The 22827-nt window shown below is 43.6% G+C and overlaps 2 protein-coding genes across 11 annotated transcripts in view; one reads left to right on the top strand and one right to left on the bottom strand.

Moving 5' to 3' along the window:
* Nucleotides 1-129: 129 nt before the first annotated feature.
* On the top strand, nt 130-18241 carry LOC119450279 (LIM and calponin homology domains-containing protein 1). 6 transcript variants are annotated; one of them, XM_049665771.1, is made up of 6 exons: nt 130-866; nt 1273-1357; nt 10327-10690; nt 12873-13275; nt 17471-17635; nt 17966-18241. In XM_049665771.1, exons 3-6 carry the CDS (start codon nt 10418-10420, stop codon nt 17989-17991), a joined length of 867 nt encoding a protein of 288 aa, XP_049521728.1. In that variant the 5' UTR covers nt 130-866; nt 1273-1357; nt 10327-10417; the 3' UTR covers nt 17992-18241. The 6 variants fall into 6 exon arrangements, with proteins under 6 accessions (XP_049521728.1, XP_037569629.1, XP_049521726.1 ...); XM_037713701.2 differs by having other exon boundaries at nt 131-866; nt 1273-1338; nt 10266-10690; XM_049665769.1 differs by having other exon boundaries at nt 131-866; nt 10266-10690.
* LOC119450278 (ran GTPase-activating protein 1-like) overlaps nt 17901-22827 on the bottom strand; it is a 32654-nt gene continuing 27727 nt past the window's right edge. For all 5 annotated transcript variants that reach the window (XM_049665766.1, XM_049665764.1, XM_049665765.1 and 2 more), the window contains 3 exons: nt 20782-20943; nt 20088-20218; nt 17901-18115 (listed from right to left, as the gene is read on the bottom strand). In XM_049665766.1, coding sequence (XP_049521723.1) covers nt 18034-18115; nt 20088-20218; nt 20782-20943 — 375 coding nt within the window. In that variant the 3' untranslated portion in view covers nt 17901-18033. The remainder of the gene's footprint in view (nt 18116-20087; nt 20219-20781; nt 20944-22827) is intronic.

Below are 22827 nucleotides of genomic sequence, written 5' to 3'. Positions count from 1 at the left end.
GTAGTTTAACTGGTTTAACGACCTCCTAATGTGTGTCTAAAAAGACCTTTGCGCTCCATTGCGGAATATAATGCAACGCGGCGTTGCCATGGTTTCGCGTGAGCTTTGTGTTGCCATTTATTTGCGCACGTGTGTTGTTCGTTTTGATTTGGCAGATCTCTTGAAGTTATTATTGGCCTGTCGCGGTCCGATAAAATTAGGCCGAACGCTAGGGGCGCCAGGAAGTTTGTTTCGCCGCAGCCCTTAATTAACTGGTTGAGCAGCAAAAACAGGTTTGTCGTTTAAGAAGCGACAAAAACAAATCGAACGACAGCCGCAACCACTCCTTCGCACACTTTCCTCGCGTATTTTGACACCGCGGGGCTAATCGTTTCACCGGTTTCACTTTTGCGGCGCGCTGTCAAGTCCCGATAAGTCGTAGTTACGTGCGTGTCGAGCAAGCGAAAACAAGCAAAAGTAAGAAACCGGTGCACCGACAGCAGCGAGAGAAACGGCGCAGTCGAGCAGGGAGCCCGAGGCCTCCCATAATGCGCCGGCGGAGAGTAGAGGAGGGTGGGCCGGTTTTGTACGCGGAACATAATAAAATGCCACGGAAGAAGTCGGCGAATGGGCTCAGTCGCGATTCTTTGATAGGATGAGCGCTGTTTGTAATGTTTTCCTACATTCGATACAACGTAGTGCGCCCCGTGTGTTGAAAGTGGTGTTTGTGAGTGCTCGCCAAGAACAATATAGTGACGGAAAAGGAGGCACTGCTTGGTGGTGTGCCTATATCGGGTGTCCCAAGGGTAGATGACCCACACAAACGCGACGACAACACGGAGTCTGCACGAAGGAGGCGGCTGGAGGACTTTCACGCGTTGGTGAAGGTGAGTGCAGCCTGAATAATCCCAGTTGTTTAGGTGGTTTACGTAAAAAGCTGCGAATTCACGCCAACGTTCTCGTTTCTGCTCAGGGAGCGTGGGAATGTGTGAAAGGTTACAGCATCAGGAAAGCGGGTCATGCTTGGGAACCGACGTTTACGCTCCAAAGGCGCTGTTTTCACATAGTTACGTTGGTGCTGTGTAAATGTCGTACGTGCCTCTAAATTAGTTCTGCATTGTGTCTACCACATCGTCGAGATTAGAGAGAAAAAGGGTTTTAGAGGAAGTGCTTGGCCATAAAGCGTACTTAACTCTGCAAACCGGCGCTGAACTTCCGTGTTTTCTGTGTGTAAGGTCAGGCGTCTCTCACTGTTCTGGCCGTTTTACAAAACACGTTCTTTGCGATGTGCAGAAACAAGTTTACTTGTCCAAGGCTGTTGCAGATACTTCGCTGAAACCTCGGTGTGAATTGACCTGGGTGAGCGATTGGATGAACCGTGCGTGTTTACTTCCGCGTTCTATCATAACAGCGAACCGGATTGTCCGTGTTCGTTTTTCGATGTGGCGCGATAAACATTTCCTATTAACCTACATCCGGCCTTGATCCGGCCCTGATCCGGCAAGCCGAAGAAGTCATGCGCAGCTAGTGCAACTGCTGTTGAATCATTCGATAGTTGTAGAACGGTGTGCGCCAACTCCACTGCGAAAGCCTTAAAATTTTTAAGCTGCGGTAGTGCGGCGTGCGCATACTATATCCCATTCGGGACAGCAAATGCTGCCCCCTATCAGTTTTGGAAATGTTAATATGCCCCAGTAGCATGCGCTGGTGGTTTCTGCAAATGAGCAAGAAAGCATATGTGCCGACTTATTACACAACATAAAAATTCAACTACACAGTGAAGACTGTGCGCTATGAATATGAGAGTTGGACAGGAGAGATGCATAGACCAAAAAAAGGATCCCAAACCAAAGCTTTATTGGATTGTATATGCTATTCAGCCTGTAATAACAAAACACTTATAAGAACACAGTGTGATAACAGCACCTGTGTGTGGCCTGTGTTCTGCCATTTACAATGACTGTTGTAAAATATTGAACTCACCCAGCCTTCTGTATTGCTGGCGCATGTGAACTCGTGTCCATGTCAGTGAGTTCATGGTGCTCTTGAAATGTTCTCTTATTGATATGGGGGGGGGGGGGGGGGGGCAGCCTTGCTTAATGATGCTACTTCTTTGCAGGAACAAGTTTGATGACATAAGAAATTTTGAATGCCATATACAGCTCTGTGCACAGTTTTCTTGTGCACAGGGGCCATATTTTCTTACGGTCCATTTCATTTCACATTGTTTTTGTACTTCCTTATTGGCTTGGACACAGCTGTGCCGAATGGCTGGTCTCAGCAATAATGGCAGAATGCAGCAGCATCTGTGCCTGCTAGGAAGGGCAAAATTTATCAAAAATGAAATTTACGCAGGTATACAGATACGGCCGCAGGTTGTTATTTATGCACGTACCATGATTCAAGTATTACATATCAGGAGTTGAAAGAAACTAGCAGCCACTTCTTTAAAGGGATAAACAAGCATATATTTTGTATTATTCTGCAGCAATTTTAATGCAATAATTATGGCGTTTATCACTAAGCATCCATACAGGTTAAAAGCCACCAATTTTCCTTTAAAACTTATTTCTCAGCATTCTCTTGTAAACTTGTGCTTGGGTGCTTTCTACCTTGACATGTGAAAGATCACGCAAAAAATAAAATAAAAAAGATGTTGAAAGTATGCTGTTGTGGCCGAGCCCATTCAGACGTTCCTCAGCACCACAGAGCTCCATACTAAAATAGTATAAGAAAATCTGGCACTAGTGTCTGTGTGCTACCACTTTGACTCTTCAGCTGGCACATGAATGATGGGAAGCACTTGAAGGTGTATTCACACATCATGATGGCACGAGGACAAGAAAGCAGTGGCAACAGCACTAATGTTGTCCGGTTGTACAACAGCGCTAGTCCTGTTGTGATTGTTTTCTTGCCGTTGTCCCATCGCGCTGCTTCAATATACTTCCAAGATGAATCAGCTCGCCGAAATCAAGTTGTTGGAAGTACATGGATTTGATTATAGTTGTCTTCTTGCCTTTGAATGATCTTTTAAAAGATCTTTTATGTATTGTTTCACCAATTTGTTGTATGTTAAATAATTTGTCCCATGTAACCAGTACAATTTCTGTGTTAAGGTTTTCATAACATTACGAAAAATGAATTTTTTAATATTAAAAAAGAATAATCTGTGTGTGTCACTTGCCATACAACCCCACAACCATACTTTTTATTTCTTTATGTGCTGGAAGTTCTATAATAAAATGAATTTTTCAGAAAGTAGAAAGCTTTACTGCTTCAACGAAACATTGCGAGATTAGTGCCTAACAAAAGTGAACCACAAGTAACGATAAAAATAAAGAAAAAGCAGCACGTCCTTTCTGAATGAATCCGCACCAAGTCATAGAAAAAGCCGTGTTCTATAATAAAATGAATTTTTCAAAATGTAGAAAGGTTTACTGCTTCAACGAAACATTGCAAGATTAGTGCCTAACAAAAGTGAACCACAAGTAACCATAAAAAGAAAGAAAAAGCAGCATGTCCTTTCTGAATGAATCCACACCAAGTCATAGAAAAAGCCGTGTACTATACTCATAGTTCCCACAGTGGTTGAATAATTGCAGCAACTTCCCTCTAGTAATCTTGTATAAAGCTATAAGCCTTACACTTTATCAATGAGAAAAATCTACAAGTTGATGTTCATACCAGTTTGGAACTTGCATTGTATGGCGAAAGCTTCAATGATGTGGTATCTCAAGGCATTGAGGAATTGAGTGCAATATCTAAGTACTCAGGTACTGCCAAGGACATACTAGACAGATAATTTATTTATTTTTAGGCTAAGCTAAATAAAGTTATCGCTGCGTGCATCACAGCAATCGGATTGCAGCCACAGTACCTTTGCCTCATAAGAAAGACTCGTTACTGTCAATTTTGTGTTATTCGGTTGTCACTGCTGGCAAATGCCCTCAGTTCCTGGAAATTCTTGTTAAATGCTGGCATCTTTGCCCATGGCAGTCAAATAGATGAGATTTAGGGAAGAATGTGAACCTGTCCAAAACACACAGCGCACATGGCATGTAGGCTGCTATAGATTTAGTTTCAGTGATTTGCCTAACGTGGTGACTACACAGAGTGCATTCTCGACATATTTTCAGCACGGTGCAAACTGATGTTGATGCATCCAGTTATGCTTTTATTAGTGCAAATAAGTCTGCTGTTGGGAAATCCTCTTTCTTTTTGTAAGGTATTGAGCGTTCTGGCCTTGATAATAGCATACTAATTAAGCATTGTAAAATGCATGCCGTTTTAATTGTTCCCACTGTGTTCAAAGCTGTGGTGCATATTGTGGTGGAGATCTCCACAACAATATGGTACCACCACCTTATCGGGGATGATATTTCTACATTCTTGTTTTTGCAGCTTAGCTAAGACAGCTGCAGCAATCTGGGCAATGGTCACCATATTTAAAAGTGTGTAAGAATACACATGTGAAAAGTGGTGAGAATTTCAGAAAGTGAAGTGCTTTCTTGAGCAAAATTGTAGGCTTGTTGCTGTTTAAGTTGGTTCAGTTGTTCATCACAGAATTTTCTAGTGTCTAAGCAGGTTTATATACCACATTCGTTATGTGTTATTTACCATGTTATGTGTTATTTACCATTATACGTTATTTATCCACATTTGTTAATTGTAAAGCTAGCTTTCCTGCGATGCAGTTTGCCCAATTAATGGCGGCATAGTCATTTTTGCAAACAGCGTGTACATGCACCGTTTACTTGTATTATGACATGAAAAATGTGTAGACGTGGCTCTCATGATGAAATTATGAGCCAGAGACAAGCCCCACGATGTGTAGCTAGCACATCGTCTTCGTCTGAACGATGACCGGTGCCACCATTAGTTGGGAAAATGTGCAGTGCAAAGAAGCACACTTGCAACTTATGGAAAAGGTCTATTCCAAAGTGTAGAATGTCTCCAACTAAAAACTGCTTTTTGTTACACTTGTAGCGAAGAAGAGAGACGCTAGTGGGTTCAGCGCTACTGGTTCAAAACGCTAGTGGGTCGAGCGCTCTTTATCGGCAACGGCTCTCGTGCTTGAAAGCTGTTACTGCGCTGACCGTTGACGTTGTGCTGCTCCAAGCTCTGCCGAATAAACACCGTTAGAATTGGTGGAGGTGCTTTTCTGAGCCAGCTTGATTCATTCCACAGGGTTGAAATGGTGGATGGCATGCAGTGCAGCCTTATAGCACATCCCCACAATAGAGAGAGGGTTTTACATAAGTTGGTCTTACTCATTTTCCTGCTGTAGTTGATGGACAAGGAAGACGCATGGAGAGAATGGGTTCAGGGGCACGCGCTGGCAGTGCTGTAGAAGCTACTACCAGTATTGTTGTACGGTGGCATGTTTCTCTTTGTACGAGGGACATTCCAAAAGTAAGTTTCGTCATTTTTTTGATAGAGAACATGGTACATCATGTACATGAAACAAACAATCGCCATAAGAATCCATGCCCATTGCTGGTTCAATGACGGAAGGAGCATCAGTGGAGGAGGAATGACGCATGTGTTGAGCGCCGAAGAAGAGAGAGTAGCAGCAGACCGGCGTGCTCGAGGTTATTCGAGTACAAATCATGATGGCAGATGAACGTGTGCTGACAATGTGGTTGCTAATGGAAGTGTATGAAGTGTATCCGGTATGAATGGGGATGTGGGACTAGTGTGTCCGTCATCCATGAACGCCTACAGATCGTGTATGGTGAAGAGGTCATGTCTCGTCAAATGGTTAGTCACTGGTGTTGCATGTTCAGTGAAAGAAGGCAGAGTGTGGAGGATGGGAGGTTGAAGTGAGCGTCCCTCCACATCCACAAATGATAACAATATTACTAGAGTACAGGACAAGCTGCACTCTCGGGACATCACTTCCAAAACAATGCTGTCATGGAGCAGGCTGTGCGACAGCTCCTTGCATCGCAGGGCCACCGAGTTTTACCAAAGTGGTTTCTTCAAACTGATTGCACGCACGACAAATGTCTCAATGTTGGTGGCGACTATGTGGAAAAATAGTGCGAGGTGTATAGTTCATGATGTCATGATATATTTTTTTTGGCAATAAAGTTTCCGTGTGAAAATAAGTGATGAAACTTACCTTCAGAACATCCCTCGTGGTTGAGCGCAGGTTATGAACGTATACAGCAGCTGTTTTGTGATCGGCATCTTCGGAATGTTCTGCACTGCATTAATAATTGTGTTCCTGAAGCTCTTCTCCCTACATGGCGGCTCCCATGGATAATGACAGCAACAAAAGTACCGATTTAGTGGATAAACAACATTATAGTCAAAATGTATCTGTGCACTCTGTGTGTCCAGCAACAGTTGCTTTGTATTGACATTGTACTGACATGAAGTGACTGCAACCAATTGATTTACAAGCACATTTAGTAGGCATTGAGGCTGCACTTCTGTCATTTGCTGTAATGAAGGAATTCATGGAAGAACAAAGGCAACTGAAAGGGAGTGACGCTAGAGTCCGGTGTTAATGCTTCAACAAGGTGACCTACATGTCTTCATGAAGCCGACGGTGATTTTCATTTGAAGAGGGCTTGTTTGAGAGTTAGTGTCCAAAGATGGTGATGTGGTGCTATGCTCCTCCTTGTAGCAAACTTCACCAGCAAGAAGAGGTACTCCCAAGAGTGGTTCATCTATCTTTGGCTTATCTGAAATGTGAAGGAGAACAGTGACAAGGACAGAATACACAAACAAACAGAAGTTGCACCTGTCCTCCCCCCCTTTCTCTCAAGAAGACGAAATAGATAAGCCCGGCAAAGATGTAGCAGGAAGGCAGAATGTGTTGTTGTAGCACTGGAAGCACATAATCAGATATGCGAGTTTACTCTAAGTGCCTTTGAAGTAACTTCACACACACACATCGGTGAAGTTTACCTTCATTTGGTTTACTTAGTTTTTATCCTTAACTGGTTTAGCCATCTTATCTGCAGATCTTTGCCACGAGACCACCTTTTGCACTGACACATACAAACGTTTTCATTTAACATTATAGCCAGCTGCTTTAAAATTATTATCTATAAAACCGCACACCGGTTGTTGCTAGCGTTTATGACATCTTCATTGCATAGGAACATGGCATTAGCACATTAAAACCACTTATTCATCTCGCCTTAGCCGTCAGTTCATTGCCTATAATAATGTCCTGAGGACAACAGTACATGTTCAAAAAGATATAGAGAGAGAATGGCATTTTGCAGGAAACAGATAGCCAACTGTACGTGTAGTATGCTAATCGTCACCCAGAGCACTGTAAGCACGTGACAGAGACTGCTAAGAAGAATCTGCAGCAAAGACCACAACTACCTTCACCAGTGAGGCAATCTTATAACTACTTTAGCAACAAGGTATTATTCCTGCAGTCCCCTAATGCAGCTTGTGAAGGTGCCTCAAAGTTTGAAAGATGTCTATAACTGATCAGGGGGGACCCGCTGTGGTGACTGGCTATGATCGAGTTCAGTGGCCGAGAGCAAAGTCATCACAGGCTTGATTCCCGGCCGCAGCAGCCATGTTCCAGTGGTGGTGAAATGCGAAATTGCTCATGTACCATGCTTTGGATGCATGTTAAATAAGCCCAAGTAATCAAAATTAATCTGGAGCCTTTCGCTGTGGCATTTCTTCATAGACCACTGTGCAGCTTTGGGGCACATAACTCCCAAAATAATAGTTAAAAAAGCTAACCAGGAAATACACACATGAAAAATTTCTTAATAACCACCTACAACAAAAGTACACCCAACTATTGCCAGTGTGCTGTGAAAAAATAGTATTCCGTCACAGCATGCAGCGAGTGCCACAGAAAAGCATTCCCAGGCCCGTGAAAAGTCGCTCGCCACAAGACCATAAAGCATCAAGTCATGCTTGTGCATGCAAAGGTTTTCACTAAACAGATATCCTTCTCCAAGAAAAATGCTGCCTGTTCTTGCTCCACATGCTAGATCTGCACAGCTATGTTTACGAAATTAAATCAAGCATTATTGCTCATCTTATAGCGCACAGCGTCAACCTCTCTTAATGGAAACACGTCTAGCACCCACCCAGAGGAAAAAAAAAAAAAAGCACAAAAAAAGTGTATCCTTTATGAGTTCAGCATTTTTGGTAGGGCAAGTTTGGCTGCCATGAGACCTAGTGCAAATATCTGTCAATGAAACAGGACAACCAATGAGCACTAGACTTAATAGGTGCAGTGTAGAAACTGTTGAAAAGCCTCTTCCATAAGCAGTCACCAAGTGCTTCAAACACTCAAGCAACAACTTTGCAGTATTTTTTTTACTGTTTACATTATACATTTGAACTTGTACGCTACCAGATAAAGGGAAGTACAGAGAAGTGTATATCACCTACGAAGTTCAGCATATTGTCAACTCAGAATAATGTGTCCAGAGAGGCAATATCTTTGCAACATTTTATTGATGATAATGCACAAGGTGACACTAGAAAGCTATGCAAGTGCACATCTAGGTACAACTGAGCTTTACTGTTTCATACCTGCCACGATTCATTCATAATTATTATTTTTTTCTCTTATTGCTTCTGGCCTCTAAACATTTTTCTGCGTATTCACCTCAATCAGTTTTGCCTCTAGCCTTGTGTTTGACATCACATTATCCCTCCTCTCTTCTGTGGTCCTTCTTTCTCATCTGCTTCCGCCTAGCCTGTAATGTGTTCTGCCTTCCTGCAACCACCCCTTTTCTTACCAGGGTTATCATTATTTTTTTCTTGGCCTCGACGTCTGTTTGCGCATTCTGTCCCTGCTGCTGTTTTCTCTCCCATTTCAGATAAGCCAAAGATACGAGAACCTACTTTGTAAGACCTGTTCGTAGGGGTGGTGGTGTTGCAGCAGGTGGGGTAGCATATGTAGCCGGCAATTGCTCCGCCAGAGCCTCCTGTGCGTTGAGATCAGGGATGTGTCACCAGTTGTCGAAGAGCCCCTTGAACCTGTTTGTACTCGTAGCCTCTGCTACAACAAGATAAAGCATTCTGCATGTCATGCTTTCTCGGCCACAACCTTTGACGCTCTCTCTGAACATCCACCTTCAACCAGACCTCTCATACTCCCTCCTCTTGGGGAGGAGGAGGAGGAGGAGAGAAAGAGAAGGCAGGGATGTTGAGGTCTATATAAACTATAGCAAAGATGACTGCTGTTGACTTGATGATCCTCTTGTCAAAACAATGGCTTACTCCCTCCCTTGCTCGTCTACTTCTTTAAAGCGACACTAAATAAAAATGCTAAAGCAGTTTAGACTGATAAAAAGAATTATTTAAAGATTTCATTTTCATAGATTATGCAGTAAGGGGTTTATTACAAAAAACAAATTTTTAATTATGAACGTTGCACCGGAAGCCCTGCACCAGTACATAGGTGGGATGTCACAGATTCCAAAGTATTCTCGTGTATTTGTGCCATTGTGACGCAGTAATATTATTTTAAACTTACTTATTTGAGTCTATAACCCCTTTATAATACAAGTAGTCCATCCTGCATGAAGTAGTCCAGCATGCAAGGTGGTGTTGCCATCAGTCTGTTGGCTTTTCTGGCATACCAAACCTCCTCTCGCAGTAAGAGTGGCTTTTATCATACTGCAGTTGCGTATTTACTATACAACTTTCAAAGATGCCATATCAGTGAATACATACTGCATGCTTCACGCTAGTTTTGCAACCATACTTTGATGTTTGTTGTGTTTCTGATCTTCTTTATTTGAATGTAATTTTTGCACACTAGTTCTGTAACATTTAAAAAAATTTTCATGTCGATGTTTTTTTTGTTTGTTTCTAATGTTCTCTCATTATGTATATTAAACCTACTCCCCATAACGCCCAATGGGCCCCGAGGGCATTGAAATAAATAAATAAATAAAATAATTCAGTGGCGATTTAGTGTTAAATGCAAGAGAAGTCCGTGAGCATTACATCGCACCTCTTCGATGTCCCAGATCCATAAACTAAAGTGCGTTCTCCCCATTGCAAAGTGTTCAAGAGGTTGCTTGTCACACGTCTTTCCTCTTTGGGGAGTGAAGTGCAACTGACAGGGGTTATATATACCAGCTTTCCACCATCTTCCCATACTTCACACACACACACACACATACACGTTTTTTCCACTTTGACACTCCTAACGCTAATGCATTTAAAAGTTAGTTTTCTCTTAAGTGCCTCCACTTTCCATGTGTCCTTAATCCCACCTCGCGTCAGCGTAACAAACATTTTTTACGACTAGAAGGTTGTGGTTGTGCTGCTTTCAGTGCCTGCCTCCTAAGAAGCCAGTGCTGCATCAGAGCCCTTGACGAATGCTGCTTCCTTCAGGCCCGAACAGTCTGGCTCGAAGGCGCACCAGCGTCCTTCGTGCAGCAGCTGGCACTGGTTACTGACAGCGTGGGCATGGGTGTCGGCTGCCATGGCAGGCAGCTACCGTTACTCGGCTGCATTGGACAAGACGTACATGGAGCAGCGTTGGGTGCCACCTAGCACCCCGGCCACCCAGCCTGTGCGCACTGTGCCCATCATTCGGACTGCGCCTGCGCCCAGCGCCTCTGACCCACTTCGCTTCATCAAGGTTAAACAGCCGCCCCTGGGCAAGCAGGCTCGTGAGCAGCTTCAGGCCTACGAGAGCAGCGTGCGCAACCACGTGCGCTCCAAGCTTGACGAGCAGGAGGAACAGTGGCAGACGGTGAGTGATGCGTGCGCACCTGCCTCCTCTCCTGAATTTTCCATGTAGTTTATGATTTTGAGCTCCTTATACGATTTTATGAATGTTGCATCAAGTTACAGTGGAACCTCGTTGATACGATTCTGCGTAATACGTTTTTTGGGATGATACGCCTTTTTGCATTTCCCGATAATATGGTTTAGTTGGATAATATGTTGGATGATATGATTTTCAAATGATACGCATTATTTTGTGGTTCCCGTGAAGATCGTATGAATGAGATTCCACTGTATATGGAAAATAAATTCTCCTCACGAAAAAATTCTGCTTGTCAGTCCCGAAACATTCCATTGGAAGGATGGCGAAAAGATGCAAGGGGAGCACTTGCTTCGAGAAAGTTTGTAGATGGATTTCTGGAGCAGGCAAAATCAGCAACACCAAAGTAAATGAGAAAGTAGTTACTGTGATCTAAAAAACAGTGGTTTTCTTGTCCGTTTTTGCTGTGTTAAGTTTGTTGCTGCTCGTGTGCTGCATCTAAATGTAAATCATTTTCATAAAGTGCTTGTGTATGTACTCCTGAAAAGGCATGTGCTCAGGGCAAGCTAGTTAAAAGATGCATGCTCTGGTGATAGCGCTGAAGTAAAAGCAAACTGAAAATCCAAAGACAAGCTGATTTGTTGTGATCATGCGAAACTTAATGAACTTAACCACATGCAAAATTTATTGGGAATTTTTGGAGACTGTGTTAGTGAGGGAAGCATTGCTACTTGCGTAGTGCAATTTCATTGAGAAAAAATGGCGTGGCATTTTTTTACATTAGGCACTTACTTGGTTGAGGAAGCTGCTTGCGTAGTCAACAGCCATGCACACCCTTATTTCTGCTGATGGGCATAGAAATTTTAGCTTGGTTTTCCTTTTTCTTTCTTTTACTTGTACCGTTTTGTACTGTCACTTGTACCTTCCTAACAATGCATTGCTGTGATTCTTGGGATGGCTCAGATGCCAAAATGTATGTTTGCATCACACATTTCCGAGGAAAATTGTGTCAAGCTGACCAACTAGGTGTCATTGCATTCTTGTGATTACTAAATTGAGTGGCTCTTTTGTGCTTCATACCTAAAGCAGTGAGCTTCTAGAGAGATGGTTTGATACACAAAATATAGTTCTGCAAAGGCCAAAGACAAAGTTACAGCTTTTGGTCAGAAAAAAAGAGAGAGAGGGATGATATAAAAGCCTTTCTGGTGCATTTGGGTTATTTGAGAGCGACACTAGTGCTTTAAAGTATGTTGGGTGACACATCATTAACTACTGCAATATGCACCGGCAACAAGTTCATCTGACCCGCCGTTGTAGCTTAGTGGCTGTGGCATTGCGCTGCTGAGCTCAAGCTTGTAGGTTCGATCCCCGCTGTTGCAGCCATATTTCGATGGAGGTTTAACATAAAAGGGCTCGTTTACTTAGATTTAGGTGCACGTTTAAGAACCCCAGGTGGAGTTCCCCTCTATCGCGTGGCTCACAATCAGATCGTGGTTCTCGAACATAAAATCTCAGCATATAATTTCATTAACCAGCTCATCTGCGTACATAGCACTCAAAGGTAGTGCATTGTGGTTTGCCAAAACATGTTAGTTTTCTTAGACTACATGCTTGAAACTTGTGCAAAACATAATTGCTGCTAAACCAGAATATAGGTTGACTCCTGGCTATGAATTGGCCAGATGACTTGCAATGTTATAACGACCAGGGGCGACTTTAGCTGCTTTCTTCCTGGAAAAAAAAAAAATTTACCTTTGTTCCAGTCTATACGGCATGCCGTCTACCAGGATTGTGTAGGTAGGGCAATGTTCGCAATTTCTTCTGTACTGTGTCACAAGCTCTGAAATGCAGGGACAGCTACAGGTCACTTCGACTGATCGGCTGTGATTGAAAGATCAGCCTATTGTCAGCCACTGATCCTTCCATACAGTTGAATCGAAGGCCATGAAGGGATTGGCAGCGCACCATTGGCGAGCCCATCTTTCACCAAGGTGTTAATCTGTTCCTCATTCCTAGCAGACAGTGCTTCATGCTCAGCAGTAAAATGCCATGGTTCCTGAGGCATCATAGCAGGTGCAGCCTCCAGTAGTCTTGATGTAGAGACCAACCATGCTTTTATTCTATCAACTGACCAGCATCTTTACATTTATGCAATTGCATGTTGCAGAACCTCGACGAGTGGAAGAGCAGACGGAGGAAGGCATCTGAGAGGGCCTTCCAGAGAGTGCAGGACGCCAAGGAGCTTTTCCCTGACGAAGGGCGGAAGGAACCGGAACCAGAGCCGGAACCAACGCTGACCACCAGCACAGAGCTGTTGTCTGAGTACAGCACGCGGGAGGAGTTCATACCTACCAACACCGCAGTCCGCTCAGTCGCCACTGCTCGTCCGGCTCAAAAAGGCCCCAAACCGCCCGTGCCTCCAAAGCCAATGACGGAGCTAAGAAGAAAAGAGTTCCCGCCCAATGGTGACGAGGCAGGCGAGCAAGACTCCAGCAGACAGAGTGCTCCGGCTGATGCTACATTATCAGTCAGCGGCCGCAAACTTTGCTCACACTGCAACCAGCCTCTAGGCAAGTTCCCTAGCAGTGCTTTTTCTACTGTACAGTAGACTTCCATTAATTCGACTCTGGTTCTTCCCAAGAGTGGCACAAGGCAAGGCCTGTGAAGCTTTCGCGTCCACTATGCCGATGTGACTGATAGTGTCGCCCGCAGTGGGATGACACTATCATGAAGAGCGCAGACATAGGGGAGTGAATGCTTCGTCTGCATGTTCTATCATGAACGTAATCTGCAGTGGGTGCAAAGACTTCGTAAGCCAATATTGCCATGGCTTCATGCCCTCCGTCTCCTGCATTTTTTGTGCTGGAGGTCGCTTAATCGGGTTTTGGAGACACTTTAAACGAGACAGAGGAAGCATTCCCTCCCCTCTGCCTGGGTTCTTCTTGACAGCGTCATCCCACTGCGGGCAGCACTATCAGCTGCAGCGGTGAAGTGGGCAAAAAGCACCGCAAGCTTTGCTTCGTTACGCCGATGTGATACGTCAACACAGCATGAAATCATATCTTTGCTTGGCCGACTCTCAAATTCAACAAACTGAATCTTTTTTGAATTTGAAAGTAGTCTTTTTTTTTTGTTTTGTTTTTTCAATTGCCCAATAACTCAGAAAATATTTACGGCCCCTTCGATGCGAAAGAAATATGTCGGCGACTGATTTGCATAAAGGTCGAATTTCAATATAACAAAATTTCATTATAACAAAGTAATGTGCCACTTTTACAGATTTGTTCTGTACTGCCAAAATGAAACAGCGGTGTGTTTAGATGTTATTTCTGCTTTCTTAAATTCAACCAGCTGGATAATTACAATACAGTGGAACCTTGTTGATACAATTCTGTGTAGTACATTTTTTGGTATGATACAGTTTTTTTCTTTTCCTGATAATACGATTTAGTTGGATAAGATTTTCGGATGATACGCTTTATTTTCCAGTTCCCTGTGAAGATTGTATCAACAAGATTCCACTGTAGAGATGTTTTAAAGGGGCCCTGAACTACTTTTTATCGAAGTGGAAAAAGCCATTTGAAGTTAAAATAGGCTATTTCAGAAATACTTTGCCGCAAAAAGTACTTCAATGCGTTCAGTAGAAGCAGAGCTATTGGCAATCAAACACGGCTTTCGTGGTGCTTCCGCTCCTTCTTCAATGCCTTGCGCTGCTAAGGCTATGGCCGAGCGGAGTGTCCCCACAAGGCTCAGCCTTCTAACTGTCACCGTGGCGCGCAGTTCAAATTTGATTTTGGATGTTAACATAGATGCCACTACTACCGATTATGATGCCTACGACGCAAGCCGCAGTCGCTTAGCTAGTACACTGGTGGTGGCATCCCGCGGCAGGCCGCGGTGTCTACACTCCGTAGCAAACTGTAGCTACATGCAACTGTAGTGCATATGCACAGCATTTGCTTTATGCACAACGGGGATCGAGCGCATGGTCGCACTGAAATGCTCCAGTCTGATCGTGCTAAGTGATGCGGACTGGCTTTGTCCTTCGCCAGCTTGACCGATGGATAGTAGCCACATCCAACTTGCGTATTTTTGCAGCGCTATCAAATAGTCTGCCAAGGCGTCTAACCAAGAGCTGCCAGGAGTGACCGCGCGCCCTCAAGCGTACATGTAGTCTGACCAGGCTATCTTCTTGATTGATTTCAGCTATTGGCCAATAGCAGCCGCGTTTTCCGGACACTTCATGCCGAAATAAAGCATCCAGAAAAAAGTGAGGAACGTGGCTTTGTTGAAAAGAGAATTTAAGAGAAAGGTGACTTCACGCTCTGCTTGTGAGCTCCACACATCGCACACAACTGCAAAACTTGGCTGAAATGTTCACAGCAATGTACGTTATCCGCGGACAATGTTTTTTCACCAATCCCAACGGTTGGTTAAGGACCCCTTTAACGAAGAGAGAAAAGATCAAAAAGAGATGGGCAAAATGCTAAAATACAATAGATGTTGTAAAATGTGATTAGCTCAAACAGACTAGGTGATTAGTCTGTAACTGCCCCAATTTGAAGTGTATGCCAATAGAAATCATTATTACAAGTCAGTGAAGACGTTGGAGTTGAGGTGAGTTTTGGAATATGGTTGTCGCTGTAAATAGGGCACTAAAGAGAACAGTGATCTGAGCTGTGTTAGTAAAGTAGCCTTTTCACAATACCAAAAAAAAAAAGCCACTCTTACAGTGAGAAGACGTTTGGTCAGCCAGGAAAGGTTTGTATTGGTTTGTATTGTTCGTATTGCCTGTATTATTTGTCATTGCTCTGCTTTTCACACTCACTCCTGCATAGCCCGATAGGGCTGCAGTGTGTACAAATAAAATATAGGTAAACATGAACTGCATTGTATTCTAAAGGAGCCAAAAACTGAATTCAGAAAGTTTCAGGAATTTTACTGAAACGATGGCTGAAATGCAAAAAAAAGAATACTTTGGAATCCGTAACCTCACACTGACATACCGACCCTGGAGTTCTGGCACAAAATTAAAAAACGAACTTTGATCATCATTTTCTCTTCTAATAATCAACCTATTAGTACCATGAAATCAAAGAAAGTAGAGTTCTTCAGTGTTTCCCTTTAGTGTCCTATTAAAGGCCTTTCAGGGGCCGATGCAGCATGTTCAGGTGTAATGTCATGACATACCAGAATGTGATAAGATTGAGAGCAAAGCCATTAAGAGGAAGCGCTAGCTCAGGTCCAGTGCTGATTTCTCCGCTCAAATACACGTAAAACGCAGACATGCTCTCGTAAGACCACCACTGAACCAATTTGAATGAAATTAACTGAATTTGAGAGAAAGAGCTAAAAGTCTAGAAACTGCAGGAAGCAAAATTTGGTTTACGGCCTCATACTTTTAACAAACATTGCTGACTGCTGAAGAGATAAGGGGGGGGGGGGGGGGGGAATTGAAGCATCAAGTTCACAAATCCTTAACTCTCGTGTCAAAAACAGATATTACAGTCCTGTAAATTACATCTATTAGTGCAACTAAAGCAGGCAAATTCGATATGTTGCTTTGAATTTGATAAATTGTTACAATGTTTACGAGAGTTTTGCAGAAGCACTACTCACAAATTGGTAGTGTTACATACGTATTGGAGATTGGTGTATAATACATAAATTATGTCTGCTCGGGATGTCGTATTCCTTTGTAGACTCTAGAGGCTGAGTGACGATCCTGAATTCTTGTTCCCTTGCCAGGCTATTGAACATTATCTTTGTCTTCTGCATCTTAATCTTCAACCAGACTCTTAACACTTTCTCAGTTAACATACTCAATCATTTGTTGTAATTCATCCCCATTGTTGCTGAAAAGGACAATGTCATCTGCAAACCGATAGTTGCTTAGACCAGTTGCTTAGCCGTTGATCCTCACTCCTAAGCCTTCCCATTCCAAGAGCTTCAATACTTCTAAGCATGCAGTGAATAGCATTGGAGAGATTGTGTCTCTTTGCCTCACCCCTTTCTTGATAGGGTAACTTTCTGCTTTTCTTGTGGAGAACCAGTGTAGCTGTGGAATCTTTGTAGATATTTCCCAGGATATTCACGTATGCCTCCTGTACTGCTGTTATCTCTACTAAATCAAATGCCTTTTCATAATCTATGAAAGCCTATATAGAGAGGTTTATTGTATTCTGTATATTTCTATACCTTATTGATGACATGGATATGATCCATTGTAGTAGAATATCCCTTCCTGAAGCCAGCCTTCTCTTGGAAATTATCTTGAATATTTTGTATACTACTGAAAGCAAGCTAATGGGCCTATAATTTTTCAGTTCTCTAATGTCTCCCTTTAGCCGCTAGCATCGTTGATTATTATGTTGCAAAGTAAATTCAGGGCTCCAACACATGTTGCATTGATTGCATTTACATCGATTGCGCCATTACACGCTGACCTTCACCTCCGCACAAATACCTTTGTGGTATTCCACTTAACAGCTATGCTGCAATGAAATGTTTTAAAGTGTGGTGCGAGGTGGCAAGATGTCTTCGCCGTAGCGAGGCTCTCTCCCATAGCTTCGACTGGTGTCAGCAAGCAGCATTCCTTGTTGCTTGCAGATACTGGCTTTTCCAGAGAGAGAAAGGGGGGTAAAGAACTGCTTTCATTGCATTCAAGCAACATTGCATTAATGCGTGGCATGGAGATGCTCACTGATGGTGGGGGTAATTCCCTGCAAGTTTCTAGCCCAATGTGGACAACTCGTTGCCTTGCAGGTCATGGTGCTGCCATGGTCATAGAAAGTCTTCAGCTGCTGTACCACCTTGCCTGTTTTCGGTGCTGTGTATGCCAGGCACCATTGGGTAACGGCCTGTGTGGCACTGACGTCCGCGTCCGCAACACAAAGCTTCACTGCACGGACTGCTACAGCAATGACGAGGGTAAGAGAAAGGACCATGGAGCTCTTTTTTTAACTCAAAGTACTAAAATGTGCTTAGTATTTAAAGGGGATTTTGTTGTAGTGGCAGAATGACAGACACAAAGACAACACACTACAATGTGTGTTGTCTAATGTGCTACAACCAAGTAGAAGATGCTATACCAACAAGCTCATAAGTTAGCCTTTACATGACTTATAGAGGTAAGTTCATGTAAGTAGTGTGACTAGGGCATAGGAATGCAAACGCACTTGAAAACAAATAAAAGAAAGCGCGCAACTTTAATCTCTATGCTGTGATGAACTAATCATCTGTCGTATCTTTGCTGTGCAGCGGGAGTGAAGCTGAGCAGGGTCTGATGGAGGTGATCAATGGTGACGTCTTCCTAGGCGCAAAGTTTTTCACGGCTGGTACAAGACCTGCATCAACCGGTGTCGTGTCTTGGCTGCTGGTCCTCCTAAGCAGCTGTTTGGCTGCACAGGCCTGTAAAAGAGCCAACAGTAGCCACGCTATGTTTTTATTCACTAAGCATATATTTTGTATGTAGCAGATATATAGCCAAATGGCAGCTGTTTTATACATGCAATAAAAGCTCATAGCCAAAGAGAATTTTTTACCGACTTCTGTCTGCCATCGAGGAAAATTTATTTCCTAAGCCCTGGATCTTGATCCCCATCAAGCTTGAAGTAAGTAAAATGCATGGGTGTCAGCGTTTAGTCACGATTGTTCGTTATGGCACAGGTGGTTCAAATTGAGGAACAGCAGCGGGGCCTTCAGCGGCAATTTCTTACTCAACTAAGTGATATACATTCGAACCCGGACATATCGAAGTCACATATAGCGAATTATAGCGTATATGGAACTGCTGTTAAAATCCCCTTGAATATTTCTGTATCAAATTTTGGTTTTATATATCGAATTACCTATTTACCTAACCTTTTTTGGGATCTCCTTTAGATTCGATATATCCAGGTTCGACTGTATTGGCACACAGAAACCGATGATATACTTTTAGATGAATAATGTATTGATCTACCTTGACTTAATATTTATCTTTAGTGTCTCCTTAAAACGCTGTACTCTTACAATGAGCACTTCAAACATGGCTGCGGTGAAAAAGTAGGGCGCACTTGAAGTAGAAAGAAAAGTTGACAGTCACTTTAGCATATGCGAAAGCCTGCGCGCTCACGAGACATTCATTAAATTACTTGACATTTTCATTCGAATGCGTTGTTACTTCCCATTACTTATTTTCTCCAACCAAGGGTCATGGCTTCGAGTACCTTAACTGTGCCTTATTAACTTCACCCTAATGAACACTAAAGGTTATGGGTTCGAGTGCCTTAACTCTACCTTATCTGAGGTAGACTCAAGGCACTCGAACCCACGACCTTTGTTGGTGGCACCATGAATTTCGGTGCCATAACGCCGGACATCAAATTTTTCCGAGCCCGGCTTTCACCTTAAAAATCAGGACAAGACTTCTGAAGCACGAAAGTTCAACTCCAGTTCAACCGCGACGAAGATGCTATAAATGAACATTATAATATGCTAATTTGGCCCAATTGCTGCTTAAGCGGTAGTATCAATGCTGTCAATCCTTACATCGCCCAAGTTGGTGTGAACGCAGCACTTCGTGCCACTAAGGTGCAAAGGGTTGGCAGTATCGATATCTACGGCCCTGTATGTAAAATTAGCTGAATAAGTTGGTAAAATTGGAAATTTGCTTAATTGTATCAAAATTTTGTTACACTGAACTTTAACCTTTTATACAACTCATAGTACAGTCTCCGGTGGATTTTTCTTACACAGAAGGGGCCGCAAAATTTTTTGAATTATCGGGCAACTAGAAAAAACAAGTCTGAGAAAAAAATTAAATTCATTTTGTTTAAATTTGAGAGTCGGCGACAAAATATACAGTTTCATGACATGTAAATGATATCTTCACATCGGCAGTACGAAGCGAAGCCAGCCATGCTATCACATCCACTCATCTCCCACGGCTCATAGTGTCGCCCGCAGTGGGACGACGCTATCATGAAAAGTGTCGACAGCAGAGAGTGAATGCTTTGTCTGCCTTTCGCTTTAACACATCTCTGAAACTCGAGATTACACAACCTCCAGTACAAAAGCACGGGAAGAAAGCACACATGATGGGATATCATCTTGGCACATGCGGGAGATTAGCCTCTAAATCAAGCGCGCAGGCTGCATATGCGCTCAGCCGCTCGGAAAGGAGACACAGATGGGTGCCAACCAATGTATATGGAGGGGCCTTAATGTGACCAATATCAGTGCGTCGCACACAGTGCCGAACACTTAAATACTACAGCATGCATGGCTTCAGGTTGAGCTAACGTTTGTAGCCCAGGAAAGAACCAGGTGAACAACGTCAAGGGTAAAATTTGGCTAACCCACTCTCGTCCTCCCTAAACAGTAAGCAACGGTAACGCACTTTGATAAGAAAGCCTGGAGGGCCTCCCTGGTAGTGCTGACAAAGTATTCTTTGGGCACCAACTCTGCCAGCAGGACCATGGCACCTTCCGTTGTTACTGCTGACCAGCTCACCTTCAGGTCTTTTTCGGCCTGCAGCAAATACATGGTACATGAGCACTGGCTGAACGAGAAACGCACAGTTGCAAGTTATGTGGAAAAATAAAACACAGTCAGTTGTCCAGGCTTCAACTTGTCACTTTGGTCCCCTACAAACCAGCCAGTACAGACTTCAATCTAACAAAGATCTGCACCCTTTAAAGGGACACTAAAGCAAAAAATGATTTCTTCTGTATTAGTAAATTACTCTTATAGAATACCAAAAACAGCACTCTTGCCACGAGAATACGTTGGGTAAGCCAGAAAATGTGCTAACCATTCGACCACGGAACCAGTGACCCAGGTAAGCGGGAAAACAGCTAGATACAAACATGGGCAGAGAGAGGGATAGCCTCCCCAAATTCTTGAAGTACCCCTTAAAGTAGGCATTAAAACTGACAGACAGCTGTTCTCTCGCATATACCCAGTTGCAAGTTTCTTTCCTGTCGATATTCGTGCGTACGCTTAGGATGAATATTGGATATCAAGAACATATTTTTGTGCCAGATGAGACTTCGTTATAAAAAGGTACGACTGCATAGATGATGATCACTCACCTTGAGCAGGCCCAGGTGCACCATGATTTCATTGGTGAGCCATGGCAAATGGTTCTCTTTTTTGGCAAGGCTGAATGCGGCTGAGAGCAGTGAGTCTGCACAGTCCACAGCGAGGTGTTTTCCTGCGTCCCCGTCCTCACCACTGCCCACCACAGATGCCACCTGTGCAAGATACCGGATAAAATTTTAGGGGAGATAGTGGGGCAAGGTGGCCTACATTTACCTCAGCAATGACACCAAGGTACCGCTGCAGTTGCAAGGTAAACATGGTATAAAAGCACTAGGCACAGGTACCACTTGCAAATGCATTGCAGCTGACTTTTTTTTTTTTACCTGCCACAGCAGGTGAAAAAAGGCTCTGGTGTTCTGCTGCTCAACATAAGGTCACGGGTTCGATTCTGAGTCGCAGCAGCCACATTTCAGTGGGCACAAAGTCAAGACAAGCTTGCGTTTTTATATTTAGGTGCACATTAAAGAATCCCAGGTGGTAAAAATTAATCTGGAGCCCTCCACTAAGGCAAACCTCGTAACTCACTGTGCAGTTTTGGGATGTTCATCCCAAAATTTGATTCATATGACTCTGGCGGAAATCTGTTACTTGTACACACAATGAAATTGAGAACGAAGCAAGGAACTACACAACCAAGAATTTGTGTTCCAACTGCATTTGGATGAAGAGAAAGAAAAAAGAAAGGAGTCGCATACAACCCAACTTACAAAAAATTACTTCATTTGAAGTGATCAACTTATCTCGTCATACCACAAACAATGGAGCCCCCAGTAGGGTGGGGGCTGTACCGTATTTATTCGAATATAAGGTGGTCATGATTATAAGGCGAGGGTGCAAGTGGAGGGACCCAAAGAAAAAAACTGAGTATGCACACCAATGTAAGGCGATACAGAGTAGTCGACAGAATATTTAGACTCAGTGGGACTCGTGTGAACTACTGAATTACTAACACTGTCAAAATGCAAAATGGCAAGCATAAAAAAAAAAAAAAAAAAAAAAAAAAAACGAGGGGAGACAGGGGGCTGCAACACCTGAAGTGCGTGTTATACAGTGAAATCTCGATTTAACGAACTTCAGGGGATCGTGGTAAATGGTTCGTTATTCTGATAAGTTATTATAGTGAAAGCCCCAAAGTTAACCATTCCGCCCATTAACCTATCAGTTCATAAGTTGTCATCATATCAGCTATTAACGAAGACGTCGCTGTTAGTGGTCGGCTCGTGCTGGGGCTATTTGCCACGAATTCCGGCCCCACGCACCACCGAAGCACCGTGTAATAAGAGTGACGCGCTCAAAACAGACGACACCGAGAAAACTACCGACAAAAAGGAAGCTCCGTGTCGCCTCCAAACCTTGTTTGTTCGTTTTTCACATTCCTTGCCGTGAACACAACTGTCTCACCTGAGGCGGGCACCTGAACTATTTCAAAGTGCTAGCACGCATAAATGACGCTGCCCGGAAAGTACAAAGCGTAACCGTGTGGCAACCCCATGAGTATGGTGGTTCTCCGCGCGCATAGCTAGTACAGCCACAGAAAGAGGTGCGAAAGAGGTGCCCAGAAAGAATGCCAAAAGAAGGAAGAGTTGTGCCTTCATTGCTAGGCGACACTTCGGGCACACTGTGTCGCTGTAGAGCGCAAGTGCGCCGTCCTAAATCTGGAATGGACCCACTGCAATGCGTGCCAGCGTGCCATCTGCCATCCTTAAGGTTGGCTGGTACGGAAAAGGCGTTCACGAAAAAACCTGTGTGCGTGCACGGGCGACCGCCGTTTCCCTTGTGACATGCCGCTGTCACCGATTCATGTGATCGTTGCGCTGCTTTCGAGGCTTTTTCGGAACTTTTGGAGTGATTATCGTGGGCGATTGGCCTTTCGACAGGCGGCCGCCCCGCTTTTCGACGCGCTGATGCTGTGTGCCAGCGTACCTTTGTTTTTTTTCCCCCTGAGGCGTTTTCTCAGGTTTTCCGAACCCATCCGCCGTGGCGTTTCAGCTGCTGTGACTGGATACACGGAAATCCAAGAATCCCCAAATCTTGAA

The sequence above is a fragment of the Dermacentor silvarum genome, chromosome 4, assembly GCF_013339745.2.
Source record: "Dermacentor silvarum isolate Dsil-2018 chromosome 4, BIME_Dsil_1.4, whole genome shotgun sequence".
Lineage (NCBI taxonomy): Eukaryota > Metazoa > Arthropoda > Arachnida > Ixodida > Ixodidae > Dermacentor > Dermacentor silvarum.
The sequence above is the reverse complement of the archived record's forward strand: the minus strand, read 5'-3'. Positions and strand labels throughout refer to the sequence as shown.

What these genes read in the sequence shown, in the direction of transcription:
- LOC119450279 (XM_049665771.1), top strand. Translation starts at nt 10,418, where the DNA reads ATGGCAGGCAGCTACCGTTACTCGGCTGCATTGGACAAGACGTACATG. An exon ending in AGGAGGAACAGTGGCAGACG is followed by an intron (nt 10,691 to 12,872) that starts GTGAGTGATGCG and finishes TGCATGTTGCAG; the next exon opens with AACCTCGACGAGTGGAAGAG. An exon ending in ACACTGCAACCAGCCTCTAG is followed by an intron (nt 13,276 to 17,470) that starts GCAAGTTCCCTA and finishes GTTGCCTTGCAG; the next exon opens with GTCATGGTGCTGCCATGGTC.